Raw genomic sequence first — 23,551 nt, forward strand, 5'->3', positions numbered from 1 at the left:
AACTTTCTTTTAGTTTGGTGTTGTTTCAAAATAAAAGTGAAATTAAAATAAATCAACCACCATTTTACCATTCCCCAAAATAAACACTACCAGACTATCAAGAATGTACTTCCCTTTCCAACAATGGTAGACCAAGATGTTTTTAGTTATCCTTACACTAAGAACAACCAGAAAGGCAGGACAACTAACAAACAACAAGCTGTCTTAAGGTACTAGAGACTCAGTAAGGTTAGTAAGAAATTGCAAGGCGAAGACTGGGAAAGAAGGAATACCTAGAAAGGTAGTCCTGGCTCTTGAGGCTCTTTTACCCCTCAAGAAGGATACTCATTCTGAAATTGATGGCTGACAGGATGAGAAGCTGAGCAAAACTTCTGACAGACTTATGACTTTGAAGTGGGAAGGGATGAAAATTGAAATGTAGGACCCCCTAAAACAGAAGCAAATACCCCAGGCTTTTGGTTGGGACTCCAAAGGACTACACACTAAAGATAAACTGGAAACAGACAAACCTTTATAGAGACTTCAGCACAGCTTCAAATATTTCCACACTGGATTAAAGTGATCTCAAAGTGTTAGTACCCTTAGCCTAACTGCCTACCAGAAACATAAATAAATCCTCTCTAAAGGAAGACACCATCCAAGATTTCAAATTGGCTGTATAGTTTTTCAAATAAATATGTCCAGTTTTTAAAAAATATACACATATAGGAGAAGAGTAATGTAACTCGATACCAAGAAGAAAAATAGGCAAAAGAAACGGACCCACAGAAGACCCAAGTAATGGAGTACTCAAACACAGACATTTAATTTAATAACTATAATTAAGAGGTTTGGGGCTTCCCTGGTGGTGCAGTGGCTGAGAGTCCGCCTGACGATGCAGGGGACACGGGTTCATGCCCCAGTCCAGAAAGATCCCACATACCGCGGAGTGGCAGGGCCCATGAGCCATGGCCGCTGAGCCTGCGCGTCTGGAGCCTGTGCTCCGCAATGGGAGAGGCCACAACGGTGAGAGGCCCACATACCGCAAAAAAAAAAAAAAAAAGATGTTTAAGAAACTCAGAAGTATGATTGAGAATTTCAGCAAACAACTAGAAACTATGAAAAGGAACTAGATGGAAATTCTATAAAAATATTTTTAAAAATGAAGCTAGGGGATTCCCTGGCAATCCAGTGGTTAAGACTCCATGCTTCCACTGCAGGTGGCATGGGTTTGATCCCTGGTCAGGGAACTAAGATCCCACATGCCATGAGGTGTAGTCAAAAAAAAAAAAAAAGAAGAAGAAGAATCTAGGAACTCAGTGGAGGGGTTTCATAGATATTACATATGATTGAGTAAAAAATTAATGAACTAGAAGATAGGTTAGAAGAAAATATCTAAGCTGAAGCACAGAAAGTCAAAAAGAAGGAAAATAAAAGAACATAAGAGACATAAATTATGTTGAAAAGTTCTAACATATGTGTTATTTCAATGTTAGAAGAAAAGAGCAAGTAGGGCAGGAGCAATATCTAAAGATATGATAGCTGAGAATTACCCAGAACTGTTAAGAGACAAGATGGAAGTTAGATACAATGAAATAACTTCAACTACTGAAAGAAAATAAACATCTGTAATTCTAGAATTAATGTAAGTATGCTTTTCAAGTAAAAAGATAAAGAAAAGATATTTTCAAACAAACAAAAACAGGAAGAATTTGTCATCTACTGACTCACAGAAAAGAAAAAAGTAAAGGGGGTTCTTTGGGAAGAAGGAAAATGATCACAGATGGAAGCAGAAAGTTTCAGGAAGATGCAGTAGAAAGGGTAAATACATGGATAAAGTTAAAAGAATATTGGGAATTCCCTGATGGTCCAGTGGTTAGGACTCCACACTTTCACTGCTGAGGGTGCGGGTTCAATCCCTGGTCAGGGAACTAAGATCCCACAAGCCACGCAGGACGCCAAAAAAGAAGAAACAAATACAAAACAAAACAAGAAAAGAATATGGACTTGATAATGCAAAAATAAAAATATATTATGGAAGCACACACACACAGAGGCATATCTCAGACATATTGCAGGTTCAGTTCCAGACCACCAAAATAAAGCAAATATTGCAATAAAACAAGTCACAGAAATTTTTTGGTTTCCTAGTGATATAAAAGTTATGTGCATACTATACTGTAATCTCCTAAGTGTGCAACAGCATTATGTTTAAAAAAAACAATGTACATACTTTAATTAAAAAATATTTTATTGCTTAAAGATGCTAACCATCATATGAGCCTTCAGCAAGTCACAATCTTTTTGCTGGTGGAGGGTTTGAAATATTGCAAGAATTACCAAAATGTGACACAGAGACATGAACTGAGCAAATGCTGTTGGAAAAATGGTGCTGATAGACTTGCTAGCTGCAGGGTTGGCACAAACCTTCAATTTATTAAAAAGACAGTATTTGCAAAAGCACAATAAAACGAGGTACGCCTATATATGATATTAAAATATAAAACAAAATTTGCACAAAAGGTGGGAGGGGATATTAAAATACTAAAGTGTGCCAAGGTCCTTAAATAGGAAAGTAGTAAAATACTACTTAAATTATGATTTAATTAGCCAAAAGGTATGTTTAATCTCTAGGGTAACCCTGAAAAAAAAAACAGTAAAAAAATGTATAATTTATAAGCTAATGGAACTAAAAATGAAATTAAAAAGAATTCGTCAACCCAAAAGGTGTCCAAAAAGGAGAGAAAAAGGAACATATAACAGGCAGCATAAATACAGAGGAACTAGGGCTTCCCTGGTGGCGCAGTGGTTGAGAGTCCGCCTGCCGATGCAGGGGACACGGGTTCGTGCCCCGGTCCGGGAAGATCTCACATGATGCAGAGCGGCTGGGCCCGTGAGCCATGGCTGCTGAGCCTGCGCGTCTGGAGCCTGTGCTCCGCAACGGGAAAGGCCACAACAGTGAGAGGCCTGCGTACCGCAAAAAAAAAAAAAAAAAAAAAAAAAAACAGAGGAAATAGAAAAATGGCAGATTAAAATCAAATAAGTATTAATTTAAATTAAATGAAAACAAAACCAATTCAAATAAAAGAAAATGTCAGACTGGATATGCTGCTTACAAGAGACACATCTTAAATATAAAAAAAGGAAGACTGGGCTTCCCTGGTGGTGTGGTGGTTGAGAGTCCGCCTGCCGGTGCAGGGGACATGGGTTTGTGCCCCGGTCCGGGAAGATCCCACATGCCGTGGAGTGGCTGGGCCCGTGAGCTATGGTCTCTGAGCCTGGGTGTCCGGAGCCTGTGCTCCACAACGGAAGAGGCCACAGAGGCCCGCGTACCGCAAAACAAAAAACAAAACAAAAAAAAAGGTAATCTAGCAAAAGGTTTGTCAATTCTGTTAATCATCCTAAATAACCAACTTTTTGTTTCATTGATTCTATTGTTTTTCTATTGTCTATTTCATTAATTTTTGCCCTAATCTTTATTATTTCCTTCCTTCTGCTGGCTTTGTGTTTAGTTTTCTATTCTTTTTCCAGTTCCTCAAGGTGTAATGTTAGTAATTCCCAATAAAAACAACCAAACACTGATAAAAGAAATTAAAGAAGACATAATTACATGAAACAACATTCTACGTTCATAGATCAGAAGACTTAATATTATTAAGATGGTAATACTCCCCAAAGTGATCTACAGATTTAATGTAATCCCTATCAAAATTACAATAGCTTTTTTTTTTTGAGGATATGGAAGAATCAATCATCCAATTCATACAGAATTGCAAGGAGTCCTAAAGAGCCAAAACAACATTGAAAAAGAAAAAGTTCAAGAACTCACAGAGTCTTCAAAACTCACTCCAAAGCTATAATAATCAAAACACTGGTACTGGTACATGGGTAGACATACAGACCAGTGGAATGGAACTTCAGTTCCAGAAATAAACGGAAACATCTATGGCCAGATGATTTTTCACAAGGGTGCCAAAACTATTCAATGGGGAAAGAATTATCTCCTCAACAAATGGTGCTGGTCCAACCAGATATGCAAAAAAAATGAAGCTGGTAACCCAATGGCATTCCATATATGAAAATTAGCTCAAAATACATTTAAAAAACCTAACCATAAGAACTAAAAGTATAAAACTATTAGGAAAAAACTAACTTCAGAAGTGGCAACAGAGTCTTAGATTTGACATCAAAAGCAGCAAAAGAAAACAAAACAGATAAAGTACACTGCGTAAAAATTAAATTTTTCAGGAATTCCCTGGCGGTCCAGTGGTTGGAACTCCACGCTTCCATTGCAGGAGGCCTGGGTTCAATCCCTGGTCGGGGAACTAAGATCCCACAAACCACACAGCTTGGCCCCCCCAAAAAATTTTTTTGCCCATCAAAAGACATTATCAAGAGAATGAAAAGAAAACCTACAGAATGGGAAAAATATTTGCAATCATACATCTGATAAGGGTTTGGTATCCAGAACATACAAAGAACTCAACAACAACAAAAACGCAACCCAATTAAAAAATGAGCAGTGGATTTAAACAGACATTTGAATAGATACAAATGGACAACAAACATATGGAAAGATGCCCAACATCACTAATCATCAGAGAAATGCATATCAAAACCACAATGAGATACCACCCACACCTATTAGTAATCCCATTAGGATTACTATTATTAAAAAAAAAAAACAGGGCTTCCCTGGTGGCGCAGTGGTTGGGAGTCTGCCCGCCAATGCAGGGGATGCGGGTTCGTACCCCGATCCGGGAAGATCCCACATGCCGCGGAGCGGCTGGGCCCGTGAGCCATGGCCGCTGAGCCTGCGCGTCTGGAGCCTGTGCTCCGCAATGGGAGAGGCCACAACAGTGAGAGGCCTGTGTACCGCAAAAAAAAAAAAAAAAAAAAAAACAGAAAATAACAAGTGTTGACAAGGATGTATAAAAATTAGAACCCTTGTGCACTGTTGGTACAATTGTAAAATGGTACATCTGCTATGGAAAACAGTATGTCAGTTCCTCAAAAAATTAAAAATAAGATTACCATATAATCCAGCAATCCCACCTCTGGGTATATATCCAAAATAATTGAAAGCAGGGTCTCAAAGAGATACTTGCACACCCATGTTCATAGCAACACTATTCACAAGGTAGAAGCAACCCAGATGTCCATCAATGGATGAATGAATAACAAAATATGGTATATAAATATAAATGAGTATCATTCAGTTTTAAAAAGGAAGGAAATCCTGTCATATGCTACAACATGGATGAACCTTGAGGACATTATGCTACATGAAATAAACCAGTCATAGAAAGACAAATACTGTATGATTCCACTATTATTAGGTACCTAGAGTAGAGTCAAATTCGAGATAGAAAGTGGCTGTCAGGGGCTGAGGGGACAGGAGGAATGGGGAGTTGTTTAATGGGTAGAAAGTTTATGTTGCAGGATTAAAAAATTCTGGATATCTGTTTCACAACAATGTCAATATACTTAATATTACTGAACTGCACAGTTAAAAATACTTAAGATTGTAAATTTTATGCTATGCATTTTTTACCACAATAAAAAAAATCAATTCCAGGTAGACTACAGATCGACATGAGAAAAGTAAAGCAATAAAGCTTTTATAGATAACATAGGAGAATATCTTCATGGCCTTGGATTATGAAAAAGATTTATTAAATGGTATAACAAAACCACTAAACATAAAGAAAAGGATACTAAACTAGGCATTAAAATTAGGAACTTTTTAAAACTTAGAAACAGGTGTGTTTTTTTTTTAAATCACATTAGTTTCTGATTAGCAGCTGAACACTTTTCAGAGGGAGTATCAGTTTTAGCACCAGGAGAAATTTGGGTAATTGGTATTATATTAGTCAAAATACACAGATAGTAAATAGTAGAGACCCAAATCAAAACAGCTCAAGGAAACAATAAAGGATATGTTTCCCTCATGCTATAAAGTGTCCTCAAATTTATCATCACAATGACTTCATCCTTAGACAGGCTCTCTCCAAATGGTGGGAAAGATGCCTTCATTAGCTCTAGGTTTACATCATCCTTTGGCTTCCAATCCCAGTAAGAAGAAAATCCCTTTCCCTCAGCATCTATATCAATCTATGAAAATACTCTGGCCCCCTTGGTTCATATGATCTCCCAGACAATTCACTAAGCCCAGGGATATTGAGTAATCTGATTGGTCAGCCCAAGTCCAGCCACTCCCTACTCCCCTCATTCCCCTCATCCCCTCATCCCCATGACAGGAAAGGCAGGGCTACATGACTGACAGCCCATTTCCAAAGCTTAAAGATGCTGAGCAGACCAAAAAAAGTAATAAATCTTCATCTCATTCTTTCCAGAGACATCTCAGTACAAGGGATCTATACTCAGACATACCTGCAACCATTCATTAGCTTGAGCATAGGAACTTCTATTCTTTGTTTGTTTGTTTGTTTTTGGCAGTGCCATGCAGCAGGCAGACCTTAGTTCCCTGACCGGGGATCGAACCCGTGCCCCCTGCATTGGGAGCATGGAGTCTTAACCACTAGACCGCCAGGGAAGTCCCAGGAACTTCTATTCTTGAAAAGACAGCCTTAATGGAGAGAAAGGCAAGGCAGATAAGTGGGAGAAGGATATGTGAAATACATATAAACCCCACAAATCAAAATATGTAGAGAATTTCTAAAAATCATTAAGGAAAAAGCAAATGATTCAGTAGAAAATTGGGTAAGAGACTTGAAATGGCATTTTATAACATAGTTTAGTGGCAAATAACATAAAGTGTTAGCTCTCATTAGTAATTAAGGAATACAAATTTTAACCATCATAAAACATCACTATGTTCCTACAAGAAAGACTAAAATTTTAAAAGATTGACCAACAAATATTGACAATGTAGAGTAACTGAAATTCTCATACACCTGCTAGTGATAGAGCATAATCACTCTGGGAAACTCTTTAGCATTATCTCCTAAATTTGCACGTACAAATGCCCTCCATACATTGATTCTGTAAAGAAAAAGAATAACTCAGCAGGCTTAACCTTGCTCAAATGTTGCACATTCCCAAGAAAGGCCTATTTTCAGGACTGGTTCTTGGCTGGCTCCTGGGATCTGAGCTTGGAATGTTCTGTCTATAAGAATGTTTTTGCATGTCTGAGGCCTTGGGCCAGCCTGTACCAGTTTCAGCAGATAGTTTATGTTAGTAATTTATTTACGGTGAACATCTATCTGTTTTTTCTCTGGGGGGGTCTACATGTCTACATGACCAACCCCCAATTAAAAACCCTGGATTCAAAAGCTCTGGTGAGCTCCCTGGTTGGCAACATTCACATGTGTTGTCACACATGTTGCTGGGTGAATGAAGGAAATCCTGTGTGACTCCACTGTGAGGGACATTTGAAAGACAGTACATGGTTTCCTCCAGAGTTTCCCCCATATGCCTTTTCACTTTGTAGATTTTACTTTATATCCTTTTGCTATAATCAACTACAACTGTAAGCATAAGAATTTTGGATTACTGTGAGTGGTCTTGGGAACTCCTAATATAAATCTCAGGCATATTCTCAACAAAAATGCATACTCATTTTCATCAAAAGACATGTACAAGGATATTGTATACCAACATTAAAACATCCCTAAAACTATAAACAACTCAAATGTCCAAATAGTTGTGTAACTATAGTATCACATTAAATAACAAAAATGAACTACTGTGAAATGCAACAACATGAAACTCACGAATGTTAAAGGAAAGAAACCAGGCACAAAAGAATACTGTCAATACCCTCCAGCTGAAGACTACTAGGAATATAGCTGTAGTTGAACATGGTGAATTCATTACTCATTTAATCAAGGGAAGACACACAACATGGGAAATGGGGGATGTCTCAGTAAAAGAGTATTAGAAAGGACTTTCATGATTCAGGTTTTGGTTAGGTGATTTTGGGAAGAGTCCAAGGAACAGGGGTTTGCTCTAGACTGGGTGCTGTCAGCAAGCAGGGCTGATTCTATAACTGGGTATCGTAATAAATCTTATCTAAAAGGAAGGAAGACTAGAAGTGAGACTAAAGCTACTTGTAAGAAGCAGCAATCAACTCATATTAAACAAGAGGTGGGTATTGGGTATTTTGTGGTTTGCACAGTGACCTTGATATTTTCTGTGCTCAAACAAAATTATAAAGTGGCCTTGTCTTTTCTCAGTTCATCATGGTTAAAGAGTAATCTTGTCTTGTGTTGGTGTTCTGTGAGATCATTTATACCCAATAAGAGACCAACATGTCCTAGTGGTGAGCACCAAGCCAGTTTCTTTTTCTTTCTTTTTTTTTTTAACTATTTGCTTTTTTACTGAAGATCTAATTGGCTTCATTTAACAATTTATAAATCAGGTAGCACTCCATCTAGCAAGCAGAGAGGAGCTCCAAGGAGCTGTACAAAATGGAAGGCTTTTAAAGGCAGAGACGGGGTGGACAAGGAAGTCCAACTATCTGACCAAGCCAGTTCCTAATAAACCATGGCCTAGTTGTGTCAGATCAGTTCTTAGATGTCAGAGACTGCTTTTTCTCTTTCCTGAAAATATACTGTGTGATTCCATTTATATGAAATTTAAAAACAAGCAAAATTAAATCCATGATGGCAGAATTCAGGACAGAAGTTATCTGTGGAAAGAAGGAAAGAGGAAGAGGAAATAATTTGGAGGGGCAGGCTGCTGGGGTACTGTTACTATCTCCTTGGGAGGAAAAAGAAGCATCTCTGGGTTGAAAAATGGTAGAAAAACAGAAAGGAACTGGCAATAGTCTGCACAATCTTCCTTCAATTATAAAACATGATCAATAGGTTTTCGCTACAAGATGAAGTCTTTGTATGCTCTCTTGCCTGTCAAATCACTATCTAGGAGAATGTGTCACTTGCTGAAATGCAAAATACATTAAGTGAAAAATATATGAAGAATTCACATGAAGCCCATTGATGCTTATTCAAGATTTCAAGTCCCAAAAATGAATACTTGAAAAAAGCAATGTTGAACTTCTATCAATGTCAGTTATGCAGATTCAACAACAACAGAATATAACACAGGCTTACCTTGGAGATATTGTGGGTTTGGTTCTAGACAACTGCAATAAAGCAAGTATTGCAATAAAGTGTGTCACACACATTTTTTGGCTTCCCAGTGCATACAAAACTAATGTTTACATTACATTGTAGTCCATTAAATGTGTAATAGCATTATGTCTAAATATAATGTACATACCTTAATTTAAAAATGCCTTATTGCTAAAAAATGCTAACCATCATCTGAGCCTTCAGTGAGTCGTAATTTTTTTGCTGGTGGAGGGTCTTGGCTTGATGTTGAGGGCCGCTGACCGGTCAGGGTGGTGGTTACTGAAGGCTGGGGTGGCTGCGGCAGTTGTTAAGAATAGGACAATGATGAAGTCTGCTGCACTGACTGACTCTTCCTTTCATGAATGATTTCTCTGTAGCCGCGCAATACTGTTTAATAGGATTTTACCCACAGTAGCACTTCTTTCAAAATTGGAGTCAATCAAACCCTACTGCTGCTTTATCAACTAAGTTTATGTGATATTCTAAATCCTTTGCTGTCATTTCAACAGTCTTCATGGCATCTTTACCAGGAGTAGTTTCCATCTTAAGAAACCACTTTTTTTGCTCATCCAGAAGAAGCAATTCCTCATAAATAAAGTTTCATCATGAGATTGCAGCAATTCAGTCACATCTTCAGGCTCCACCTCTAATTCTAGTACTCTTGCTATTTCCACCACATATACAGTTACTTCTTCCACTGAAGTCTTGAACCTCTCAAAGTCATCCATGAGGGTTGGAATCACCTTCTTCCAAACTCCTGTTAATGTTGATATTTTGATCTCATCCCATGAATCAATGAATGTTCTTTTTTTTTTTTTTTTTTTTTTGTGGTACGCGGGCCCCCCACCGTTGTGGCCTCTCCCATTGCGGAGCACAGGCTCCGGACTCGCAGGCCCAGCAGCCATGGCCCACGGGCCCAACCGCTCCACAGCATGTGGGATCTTCCCGGACCGGGGCACGAACCCATGTTCCTTGCATCGGCAGGCGGACTCTCAACCACTGCGCCACCAGGGAAACCCCAATGAATGTTCTTAATGGCGTCTAGAATGGTGAATCCTTTCCAGGAGGTTTTCAATTTCCTTTGCCCAGATCCATCAGAGGAACCATTTTCTGTCTAAGATAAAGCATTATGAAATGTATTACTTAAATAATAATACTTGAAAGTCAAAATTACTCCTTGACCCATGGGCTGCAGAATGAATGTTGTGTTAGCAGGCATGAAAATGACATTAATCTCATTGTCCATTTCCATCAGAGCTCTTGGGTGACCAAGTGCATTGTCAATGAGCAGTAATATTTGGAAAAGAATCTTTTTTCTGAGCAGTAGGTCTCAAAAGTGGGCTAAAATATTCAGTATTTGTAAATAAATGTGCTTTCATCCAGGCTTTGTTGCTCCACTTATAAAGCCTAGGCAGAATAGATTTAGCATAATTCTCAAGGGCCTTAGGATTTTCAGAATGGTAAATGAGCACTGGCTTCAACTTCAGGTCAACAGCTGCATTAGCCCCTTACAAGAGAATCAGCCTTCCTTTGAAGCTTTGAAGCCAGGCATTGACGTCTCCTCTTTAGCTATGAGGGTCCTAAATGGCATCTTCTTCCAGTATAAGGCAGCTCTGTCTACAATGAAAATCTGTTGCTTAGTGTAGCCACCTTCATTAATTATCTTTGCTAGATCTTCTGGATAACTTGCTGTAGTTTCTGCATCAGCACTTGGTGCTTCACCTTGCATTTTTATATTATGGAGTAGGCTTCTTTCCTTAGACCTCGTGAACCAACCTCTGCTAACTTCAAACTTTTCTTCTGCAGCTTCCTCACCTCTCTCAGCCTTCACAAAATTGAAGAGTTAGGGTCTTGCTCTGGATTAGGTTTTAGCTTAAGGGAATGTTGTGGCTGGTTTGATCTTCTAACCAGACCAGTAAAACTTTCTCCATATCAGCAATAAGGCTGCTTTGCTTTCTTATCATTTGTGTGTTCACTGGAGTAGCACTTTTAATTTCCTTCAACAACTTTTTCTTTGCATTCACAACGTGGCTAACCATTGGTGCAGGAAGCCTAGCTTTCAGCCCATCTCAGCTTTCTACCTGCTCTCTTCACCAAGCTTAATCATTTCTAGCTTCTGATGTAAGGTAAGAGATGCGCAACTTTTCCTTTCACTTGAATGCTTAGAGGCCATTGTAGGGATATAAATTAGCCTAATTTCAATACTGCTATGTCTCAGGGAACAGGGAGGACCGAGAAGAGGGAGAGAGATGGGGGAAATGCCAGTTGAACGCGCACAACATTTATCAATTACGTTCACTGTCTTACATGGGCATGGTTTGAGGTGCCCAAAACAATCATAATAGTAACATCAAATATAATTGATCACAGATCACAACAAATATAATAGTGGAAATGTTCAAAATATTATAAGAATTCATATTTTCAAATGAAATGAAGAATGGTAATGGAAATTATTTTCAAAAATATGATGAAAAATATGAATTCTGGGAGGAGGAACCAAGATGGCGGAGTAGAATGATGTGCTCTCACTCCCTCTTGTGAGAACACCAGAATCACAACTAGCTGCTGAACAATCACTGACAGGAAGACACTGGAACTCACCAAAAAATATACCCCACATCCAAAGAAAAAGGAGAAGCCACAAAGAGACATAAGGAGGGGCACAATCACAGTAAAATCAAATCCCATAACCGCTGGGTGGGTAACTCACAGACTGGAGAACACTTATACCACAGAAGTCCACCCACTGGAGTGAACATTCCGAGCCCCACATCAGGCTTCCCAACCTAGGGGTCCGGTAATGGGAGGAGGAATTCCTAGAGAATCAAACTTTGAAGGCTAGTGGGATTTGACTGCAAGACTTCAACAGGACTGGGGAAAACAGAGACTCCATTCTTAGAGGGCACACACAAAGTAGTGTGCGCATCGGGACGCAGGGGAAGGAGCAGTGACCCCGGGGGAGACTGAAACAGACCTACCTGCTAGTGTTGGAGCGTCTCCTGCAGAGGCAGGGGTGGCTGTGGCTCACCGTGGGGACACGGACACTGGCAGCAGAAGTTCTGGGAAGTACGCCTTGGCGTGAGCCCTCCCAGAGTCAGTCATTAGCCCCACCAAAGAGCCCAGATAGGCTCCAGTGTTGGGCTGCCTCAGGCCAAACAACCAACAGGGAGGGAACCCAGCCTCACCCATCAGCAGTCAAGTAGATTAAAGTTTTACTGAGCTCTGCCCACCAGAGCAACAGTCAGCTCTACCCACCATGAGTCCCTCCCATCAGGAAACTTACACAAGCCTCTTAGATAGCCTCATCCAACAGAGGGCAGACAGCAGAACCAAGAGTAACTACAATCCTGCAACCTGTGGAACAAAAACCACATTCACAGAAAGACAGACAAGATGAAAAGGCAGAGGGCTATGTACCAGAAAAAGGAACAAGATAAAACCCCAGTAAAACAACTAAACGAAGTGGAGATAGGCACTTTCCAGAAAAAGAATTCAGAATAATGATATCAAAAGCTTTACAGACAAGCAAAAGCTAAGAGAATTCAGCACCACCAAACCAGCTCTACAACAAATGTTAAAGGAACTTCTCTAAGTGGGAAACACAAGAGAAGAAAAGGACCTACAAAAACAAACCCAAAACAACTGAGAAAATGGTCACAGGAACATATGTATCGATAATTACCTTAAATGTGAATGGATTAAATGCTCCAACCAAAAGACACAGGCTTCCTGAATGGATACAGAAACAAGACCCATATATATGCTGTCTACAAGAGACCCACTTCAGACCTAGGGACACATACAGACTGAAAGTGAGGGGATGGAAAAAGATATTCCATGCACATGGAAATCAAAAGAAAGCTGGAGTAGCAATACTCATATCAGATAAAATAGACTTTAAAATAAAGAATGTTACAAGAGACAAGGAAGGACACTACATAATGATCATGGGATCAATCCAAGAAGAAGATATAACAATTATAAATATATATGCAACCAACATAGAAGCACCTCAATACATAAGGCAACTGCTAACAGCTATAAAGGAGGAAATCTAGAGTAACACAATAATAGTGGGGGACTTTAACACCTCACTTACACCAATGGACAGAACATCCAAACAGAAAATTAATAAGGAAACACAAGCTTTAAATGACACAATAGACCAGATAAATTTAACTGATATTTATAGGACATTCCATCCCAAAACAGCAGATTACACTTTCTTCTCAAGTGTGCACGGAATATTCTCCAGGATAGATCACATCTTGGGTCACAAATCAAGCCTCAGTAAATTTAAGAAAACTGAAATCATATCAAGCATCTTTTCTGACCACAACGCTATGAGATTAGAAATGAATTACATGGAAAAAAACGTAAAAAACACGAACACATGGAGGCTAAACACTACATTACTAAATAACCAAGGGATCACTGAAGAAACCAAAGAGGAAATCAAAAAATACCTAGAGAAAAATGACAATGAAAACACGACGATCCAAAACCTATGGGATGCAGCAAAAGCAGTTCTAAGAGGGAAGTTTATAGCTATACAAGCCTACCTCAAGAAACAAGAAAAATCTCAAATAAACAATCTAACCTTACACCTAAAGGAACTAGAGAAAGAAGAACAAACAAAATGCAAAGTGAGCAGAAGGAAAGAAATCATAAAGATCAGAGCAGAAATAAATGAAATAGAAACAAAGAAAACAATAGCAAAGATCAATAAAACTAAAAGCTGGTTCTTTGAGAAGATAAACAAAATTGATAAACCATTAGCCAGACTCATCAAGAAAAAGAGGGAGAGGACTCAAATCAATAAAATTAGAAATGAAAAAGGAGAAGTTACAACAGACACCAAAGAAATACAAAGCATACTAAGAGACTACTACAAGGAACTCTATGCCACTAAAATGGACAACCTGGAAGAAATGGACAAATTCTTAGAAAGGTATAACCTTACAAGACTGAACCAGGAAGAAATAGAAAATATGAACAGACCAATCACAAGTAATGAAATTGAAACTGTGATTTAAAATCTTCCAACAAACAAAAGTCCAGGACCAGATGGCTTCACAGGTGAATTCTATCAAACATCTAGAGAAGAGCTAACACCCATCCTTCTCAAACTCTTCCAAAAAATTGCAGAGGAAGGAACACTCCCAAACTCATTCTATGAGGCCACCATCACCCTGAGACCAAAACCAGACAAAGATACTACAAAAAAAGAAAATTAGAGACCAATATCACTGAAGAATATAGATGCAAAAATCCTTAACAAAATACTAGCCAACAGAATCCAACAACACATTAAAAGGATCATACACCATGATCAAGTAGGATTTAACCCAGGGATGCGAGGATTATTCAATATATGCAAATCAATCAATGTGATACACCATATTAACAAATTGAAGAATAAAAACCATTTGATCAACTCAATAGATGCAGAAAAAGCTTTTGACAAAATTCAACACCCATTTATGATAAAAACTCTCCAGAAAGTGGACATACAGGGAACCTACCTCAACATAATAAAGGCCATATACAACAAACCCACAGCAAACATCATTCTCAATGGTGAAAAACTGAAAGCATTTCCTCTAGGATCAGGAACAAGACAAGGTTGCCCACACTCACCACTATTATTCAACATAGTTTTGGAAGTCCTAGCCATGGCAATCAGAGAAGAAAAAGAAATAAAAGGAATACAAATTGGAAAAGAAGAAGTAAAACTGTCACTGTTTGCAGATGACATGATACTATAAATAGAGAATCCTAAAAATGCCACCAGAAAACTACTAGAGCTGATCAATGAATTTGGTAAAGTTGCTGGATACAGAATTAATACACAGAAATCTCTTGCATTCCTATACACTAATGATGAAAAATCTGAAAGAGAAATTAAGGAAACACTCCCATTTACCACTGCAACAAAAAGAATAAAATACCTAGGAATAAACCTACCTAGGGAGACAAAAGACCTGTATACAGAAAACTACACTGATGAAAGAAATTAAAGATGATACCAGGGGCTTCCCTGGTGGTGCAATGGTTGAGAGTCCGCCTGCCAATGCAGGGGACGCGGGTTTGTGCCCCGGTCCGGGAGGATCCCACATGCCGAGGAGCGGCTGGGCCCGTGAGCCATGGCCGCTGAGCCTGCGCGTCCGGAGCCTGTGCTCCGAAACGGGAGAGGCCACAACAGTGAGAGGCCTGCATACCGCAAAAAAAAAAAAAAAAAAAAAAAAAAAAAAGATGATACCAACAGATGGAGAGATATACCATGTTCTTGGATTGGAAGAATCAATATTGTGAAAATGACTATACTACCCAAAGCAATCTACAGATTCAATGCAATCCCTATCAAATTACCAATGGCATTTTTTATGGAACTAGAACAAAAACTCTTAAAACTTGTATGGAGACAAAAAAGACCCCAAACAGCCAAAGCAGTCTTGAGGGAAAAAAATGGAGCTGGAGGAATCAGACTCCCTGACTTCATACTATACTATAAAGCGACAGTAATCAAGACAATCTGGTACTGGCCCAAAAAGAGAAACATAGATCAATGCAACAGGATAGAAAGGCCAGAGATAAACCCAGGCACCTATGGTCAACTAACTTATGACAAAGGAGGCAAGGATATACAATGGAGAAAAGACAGTCTCTTCAATAAGTGGTGCTGGGAAAACTGGACAGCTACTTGTAAAAGAATGAAATTAGAACACTCTCTAACACCATACACAAAAATAAACTCAAAATGGATTAGAGACCTAAATGTAAGACCGGACACTATAAAACTCTTAGAGGAAAACATAGGAAGAACACTCTTTGACATAAATCACAGCAAAATCTCTTTTGATCCACCTCCTAGCGTAATGGAAATAAAAACAAAAATAAACAAATGGGACCTAATGAAACTTAAAAGCTTTTGCACAGCAAAGGAAACCATAAACAAGACGAAAAGACAACCCTCAGAATGGGAGAAAATATTTGCAAACCTATCAACCTCCAAAATATATAAATAGCTCATGCAGCTCAATAGTAAAGAAACAAACAACCCAATCCAAAAATGGGCAGAAGACCTAAATAGACATTTCTCCAAAGAACACATACAGGTGGCCAAGAAGCACATGAAAAGCTGCTCAACATCACTAATTATTAGAGAAATGCAAATCAAGACTACATGAGGTATCACCTCACACCAGTTAGAATGGGCATCATCAGAAAATCTACAAACAACAAATGCTGGACAGGGTGTGGAGAAAAGGGAACCCTCTTGCACTGTTGGTGGGAATGTAAACTGATCCAGCCACTATGGAGAACAGTATGGAGGTTCCTTAAAAAACTAAAAATAGAATTACCATATGACCCAGCAATCCCACTACTGGGCATATATCCAGAGAAAACCATAGTTCAAAAAGACACATGCACCCCAATGTTCATTGCAGCACTATTTACAATAGCCAGGTCATGGAAGCAACCTGAATGCCCATCAACACGAATGGATAAAGAAGTTGTGGTACATATATACAATGGAATATTACTCAGCCATAAAAAGGAACAAAATTGGGTCATTTGTTGAGACGTGGATGGATCGAGAGGCTGTCATACAGCGTGAAGTAAGTCAGAAGGAGAAAAACATATATCGTATATTAACGCATGTTGTGGAACGTAGAAAAATGGTACAGATGAACTGGTTTGCAGGGCAGAAGTTGAGACACAGATGTAGAGAACAAATGTATGGACACCAACGGGGGAAAGCTGTTGGGGGGTGGGGATGGTGGTGTGATGAATTGGGCAATTGGGATTGACATGTATACACTAATGTGTATAAAATTGATGACCATAAGAACCTGCTGTCTAAAAAAATAAATAAAATTTAAAAATTAAAAGAAAAAGATATGAATTCTATTTCCAGGAATAGCAACTTGTATCAACACACATAAGTCTGCATATTATTTCAGGGGATTCAAAGACACCAGAAAGTACACGCAGGTTAAGAACTACCACTCCATCATTTTCTATTTAGTACCACAGAAGAGAATTCTGCAGCCAGCATAATTTTTGTTCCTTTGTAGGTAACCTATTTTCTTATGCCTCGATACATACAGGGCTGTTGTTTTTTTTCCAGGATCCCTGAAATTTGTAAATACCACCAAAACATGTCAAGATTCAGACATTTTTTTCATAATGTTCTTTAGAATACGGTGAACGCTTTTATTCTTCAGGTCATTTCCAACCCTGGAAACTTTTCTACAATAATACATTTGATTAATGCTTCTGTTCCATTTCTTCTGGTTTCTCCTTTGGAGATTTCTATTATTCACTGGTTAAATCTCAATTTTCTTTCTTTAATATGTATAATTTCTCTTACCTATCATTTCCACCTCTGTCCTTTCACTGTGAATTCTGGATGGTCATCCCAAGTATGCTTTCTATGTCATTAATTTGATTTTTTGGGTCAAATTCTGCCCCTTACCATATGCTCCTTCTTCCCCAGATATGTTGTTTACTTGGAGCTCTGGCTTATGAGTGGATATAGAAGACAGAGTGGATAAAAAATGAGGGGAGATGACAGGGTTGGGATTTTTAGCAGACCAGCTAACAGCTCTGACTTCCTGCTTTTCTAGTCAGGGAACCCCTACAATATGGAGTTAGGGATGAATAGTAAAGGTGAGTCAAAGCCTTGTTCTGCCTTCTTTGTGGCCATCAGTAATCTTGGGTTTAAGGAAGTACTATGAATGTGGTCTTCAATACAGTCACTGATAAACTTACTAGAAAATTTCCCCATTCTTTTTTTTTTTTTTTTTTTTTGTGGTACGCGGGTCTCTCACTCTTGTTGGCCTCTCCCGTTGTGGAGCACAGGCTCTGGACGTGCAGGCTCAGCGGCCATGGCTCACGGGCCCAGCTGCTCTGCAGCATGGGAGATCTTCCTGGACCGGGGCACGAACCGGTGTCCCCTGCATCGGCAGGCGGACTCTCAACCACTGCGCCACCAGGGAAGCCCCCCATTCTTTAACATAGAGTTTTTTTCATATCTTTATTTTACAGTGACGTTCCTTTTTATTAGGGATCTTTATGGAATTTTTTAAAAAGGTAATCGGAAGAAGCTCTTTCAGACACTAGTAATCTGATACCAAGTTAACCTAGAATTGTGTTTTCTCCCATGTTTTCCCTGAATAAGACCACAGGGTAAAAAATTACTTCTAATTATTCTGGTTTATTATATTCTCATTTACAGACACTGGGTTTTCTAGGCACTGGGTATTATTGTTTAGTACAATCATTTATGAACATTCAGAATATTTATTGACATAAAGAGAAGGGATTTCCCTCTTTAATATTCCAAAGGAAACTGTGTCAACAGCTACCCAGCCAAATCTCTTAGCTGTGTTCTCTCACTTTCAAAAGGTAATCTAACTAAAGAAGACAGAAGGAGAAAGATGAGAGGAACCCTGCAACCTTCTTCATTTGTTTAAGAGACTGGATTCCCCATAAACCTTCACATGGGATCACAGCTGCTAAAGAAGACAATTAAAATGTATGACACAGCAAGGAATAAGTGCTTGTACACATAACAAAGGGGCACCTTTGACATCTGATCTAGGTAAGCAGAAGACAAAGAAAACCTGCTTTTACACAGCATATGTGAGTGCATGAAGCTCATAACCTCCAAGAGGACTTCTGGCAGAAAACACAAATTACTGGGATACATTTATGAATGACAGTGCCAAAATGGTGACAGAGAAGATGAGAAAGATTTGACTCTGAAAAATGATTCAAAGGGCACAATCTTGCTGTGGCTATTCCCTCAGGGTAATTTCAGACTTTTAGTCTGACCCTGTGGACAAATTCCTGCATTTCTAAAACCAGATTTTATCTTTTAAAACACAGTGGAAAATTTTCTGTTGTCTTATCATTACCTCATTTTTTTCTATGTCATCTTTTCTCTCCAAGTACCTATATATTCCCTCTGGATAAAAACCAGGTCTTTGCTTCTCTTGAAGCAACTAGAAGGTATTATGCCCAGAGCAATTATTTAGTAATTACTTATTTAATAATCAAAGACTTAAAATGATATACTCAAACACAGACTGAGTTATTCTAAGAGACAGTAAAATGTACTACTTTGAACCTTCTTATATATTTAAAAAAAAATAAATATATTTATCTTTGGCTATGTTGGGTCTTCACTGCTGCACGTGGGCTTTCTCTAGCTGTGGCGAGTGGGGGCTACTCTTCGCTGTGGTGTGCGGACTTCTCATTGCAGTGGCTTCTCTTGTTGCAGGCTTCAGTAGTTGTGGCATGCTGGCTCAGTAGTGGTGGCTCATGGGTTCTAGAGCACAGGCTCGGTAGTTGTGGCGCATGGGCTTAGTTGCTCCGCAGCATGTGGGATCTTCCCAGACCAGGGCTCAAACCCGTGTCTCCAGTATTGGCAGGCAGATTGTTAAGCACTGTGCCACCAGGGAAGTCCCTATATTCTTTATAGAATGCCTAAAGGAAACAATTCTGCGTGCTTTCAAAACCAAAGCAAAATACTTGAAAAAAAATGCCAAGTTAAGGAACTGAGTTAAATTCTACAGTTGTTACTTTGAAGGTCTATGAAAATCTTAGGAGAATGGGATAAGTATTCCTTTAACTAAAACAGCTAATATTTGAGTACAAGAAATAAAGGAAATGAGGAATAGCTAAAGATTCATCACACTTCAAATTCATCCAGGATAGTGTTAGTTGGAATACTCCTACTATAGCCCAGAAGCTCAATTACAGTAATGTAGTCAAAAGAGGGAATTTTTCCTGGAAGTGAACTAGGATGTCTCCCATAGCTGTGGCAAGGGCAGAGTTAGAGATGATTTTCATAGACAACTAGAACAGGACTTCAAATAATGGATGCCCTGAATGTCCGTATCACTTACAGCCACTGAATCAATATTTCTGAAAACCAAGCCCAAAGTGTGAGCCTGCATATGGTTGAATAACAATGCTAATTGAATTTACAGCCATGTAAGGTATCATATTAATGTTAAGGCATTGACTGAAAGAATGAGATCCTGAATATTAGGATGAAGCTGTTTGGGAAGATTCTGATAAAGCTGAGCATCTTAAATGTTCAAATTCTGCTGAGCCTTATATATCAGTCAGGATTTAGACAGGGCAGTAAAACCACTATGATTATTAAGAGAGCTTGTGGATAAGTCCACAGGGAGCTATTGCCTTTGGGTAGCACACCACCTCTGTGGGTCAGCTGCCAACGGAATGGTGGTGGACCTGGAGCCCCTGTTGGTCAGGAGGGCCAGCACTCAGGTGGAAGAGCTGGATCTGGAATGGAAAAGAGCAAGGACAAGCACGACAACACCAGGCTCCTCTGTGTCTATCACTGCATCTGCCTGCAAAACCTCCAGGAAGAAATGGCCATCGCTTTACTTCCACCTCTCAGTAACACACAATTTCTTCTATGGACAAGCTCTTGCCTAGAACCATACAAAGAAGAGAATTCTGGGAAGGGCAGTTCCCAGAGTTAACCAAGTTGACAACAGAACAATACAACATATCTACTAGTTGACCAACCTTCCCAGTTTGCCCAAGACTATCCCAGTTCTAGCACTGCAAGTCCTGTACCCCAGGAAACCCCTCAGTCCTGGGCAAACCAAGATAGTTGGTCATCCTACCTTCCTTGCCAATATAGGCAGTCTTTGCTCTCGGTCTGAAAAAGTTGGCATCCTCTCGCCGAAAGAACCTTTCATGATCTCTCTTGAGGTAGTCACCTAGCAGGAGAACGATGACCCACCCACCACCTCTTATTGCTTCTAAACTTAGAACTAGACTTCAATCTCAGCAGGCCCCAGAGAGATGAACACTAAGTCTGACCCAAGAAGAGGTTCTGTACACACAAGAACTTCAAGATTTTGCCTTTTTGTATCTGCAAAACCTAGGTAAAGTGTAGTAGAAATCCTAAGACCAGAGCAGAAGAAATGTAATGTTGGATTAATCCAAATTTATTGATAAGGATACAGAGATTTTGGATGGAATGTATTAAGCTTGAGTACCTGGGAATAACTAACAATTTCTTGTCTTGTTCCTGATCTTAGTGGAAATGGTTTGTTTTTCACCATTGAGGATGATGTTGGCTTTGGGTTTGTCATATATGTCCTTTATTATGTAGAGGAAAGTTCCCTCTATGCCTACTTTCTGGAGGGTTTTTTATCATAAATGGGTGTTGAATTTTGTTAAAAGCTTTCTCTGCATCTATCGAGATGATCATATTGTTTTTCTCCTTCAATTTGGTAATATGGTGTATCACATGGTTTGATCTGCATATATTGAAGAATCCTTGCATTCCTGGGATAAACCCCACTTGATCATGGTGTATGATCCTTCTAATGTGCTGTTGGATTCTGTTTGCTAGTATTTTGTTGAAGATTTTTGCATCTATGTTCATCAGTGATACTGGCCTGTAGTTTTCTTTGTGACGTCTTTGTCTGGTTTTGGTGTCAGGGTGTTGGTGGCCTCATAGAATGAGTTTGGGAGTGTACCTCCCTCTGCTATATTTTGGAAGAGTTTCAGGATAGGTCTTAGCTCTTCTCTAAATGTTTGATAGAATTTGCCTGTGAAGCCATCTGGTCCTGGGCTTTTGTTTGTTGGAAGATTTTTAATCACAGTTTCAATTTCAGTGCTTGTGATTGGTCTGTTCATATTTGCTATTTCTTCCTGGTCAGTCTTGGAAGGTTGTGCATTTCTAAGAATTTGTCCATTTCTTCCAGGTTGTCCATTTTATTGGTATATAGTTGCCTGTAGTAATCTCTCATGATCCTTTGTATTTCTGCAGTGTCAGTTGTTACTTTTTTCATTTCTAATTCTATTGATTTGAGTCTTTTCCCTTTTTTTCTTGATGAGTCTGGCTGATGGTTTATCAATTTTGTTTATCTTCTCAAAGAACCAAATTTTAGTTTTATTGATCTTTGCTATCATTTCCTTCATTTCTTTTTCATTTATTTCTGATCTGATCTTTATGATTTCTTTCCTTCTGCTAACTTTGGGGGTTTTTTGTCCTTCTTTCTCTAATTGCTTTAGGTGTAAGGTTAGGTTGTTTATTTGAGATGTTTCTTGTTTCTTAAGGTAGGATTGTATTGCTATAAACTTCCCTCTTAGAACTGCTTTTGCTGCATCCCATAGGTTTTGGGTCGTTGTGTTTTCATTGTCATTTGCTTCTAGGTATTTTTTTATTTCCTCTTTGACTTCTTCAGTGATCTCTTGGTTATTAAGTAGTGTATTGTTTAGCCTCCATGTGTTTGTATTTTTACAGATTTTTTCCTGTAATTGATATCTAGTCTCATAGTGTTGTGGTTGGAAAAGATACCTGACACGATGTCAATTTTCTTAAATTTACCAAGGCTTGATTTGTGACCCAAGATATGATCCTGGAGAATGTTCCATGAGCACTTGAGAAGAATGTGTATTCTGTTGTTTTTGGATGGAAGGTCCTATAAATATCAATTAAGTCCATCTTGTTTATTATATCATTTAAAGCTTGTGTTTCCTTATTTATTATCATTTTGGATGATCTGTCCATTGGTGAAAGTGGGGTGTTAAAGTCCCCTACTATGATTGTGTTACTGTCGATTTCCCCTTTTATGGCTGTTAGTATTTGCCTTATGTATTGAGGTGCTCCTATGTTGGGTGCATAAATATTTACAATTGTCATATCTTCTTCTTGGATTGATCCCTTGATCATTATGTAGTGTCCTTCTTTGTCTCTTATAATAGTCTTTGTTTTAAAGTCTATTTTGTCTGATATGAGAATTGCTACTCCAGCTTTCTTTTGGTTTCCATTTGCATGGAATATCTTTTTCCATCCCCTCACTTTCAGTCTGTATGTGTCCCAAGGTCTGAAGTGGGTCTCTTGTATATTAATATTCTTTTGAGCAGTTTTTTTTTTAAATGCTTAGCTTTTTATTTATTCATTTATTTGTTTATTTAATTTTGGCTGTGTTGGGTCTTCGCTTCTGTGCGAGGGCTTTCTCTAGTTGTGGCTAGTGGGGGCCACTCTTCATCGCGGTGCGCGGGCCTCTCACTATCGCGGCCTCTCTTGTTGTGGAGCACAGGCTCCAGACGCGCAGGCTCAGTAGTTGTGGCTCACGGGCCTAGTTGCGCCGCGGCATGTGGGATCCTCCTAGACCAGGGCTCGAACCCGTGTCCCCTGCATTAGCAGGCAGACTCTCAACCACTGCGCCACCAGGGAAGCCCCGGGTCTCTTCTAGACAGCATATATATGGGTCTTGTTTTTGTATCCATTCAGCCAGTCTATATCTTTTGGTTGGAGCATTTAATCCATTTACATTTAAGGTAATTATTGATATGTATGTTCCTATTACCATTTTCTTAATTGTTTTGGGTTTGTTATTGTAGGTCTTTTCCTTCTCTTGTGTTTCCTGCCTAGAGAAGTTCCTGTAGCATTTGTTGTAAAGGTG

The 23,551-nt window shown here is 39.0% G+C and overlaps 2 protein-coding genes across 8 annotated transcripts in view; one reads left to right on the forward strand and one right to left on the reverse strand.

Annotated features, from left to right (window-relative positions):
- Positions 1-23,551, reverse strand: part of TPST1 (tyrosylprotein sulfotransferase 1) — a 135,318-nt gene that overhangs the window by 27,110 nt on the left and 84,657 nt on the right. The window lies entirely within an intron of this gene.
- The window catches only part of SEPTIN14 (septin 14), a gene marked incomplete at both ends in the record, with an annotated part of 563,121 nt that continues 555,836 nt past the window's right edge, over positions 16,267-23,551 (forward strand). Inside the window, one exon of the mRNA XM_081256122.1 lies at positions 16,267-16,428. Coding sequence (XP_081112248.1) covers positions 16,267-16,428 — 162 coding nt within the window. The remainder of the gene's footprint in view (positions 16,429-23,551) is intronic.

This window comes from Mesoplodon bidens (assembly GCF_964165515.1).
Source record: "Mesoplodon bidens genome assembly, chromosome: 15".
Taxonomy (NCBI): domain Eukaryota; kingdom Metazoa; phylum Chordata; class Mammalia; order Artiodactyla; family Ziphiidae; genus Mesoplodon; species Mesoplodon bidens.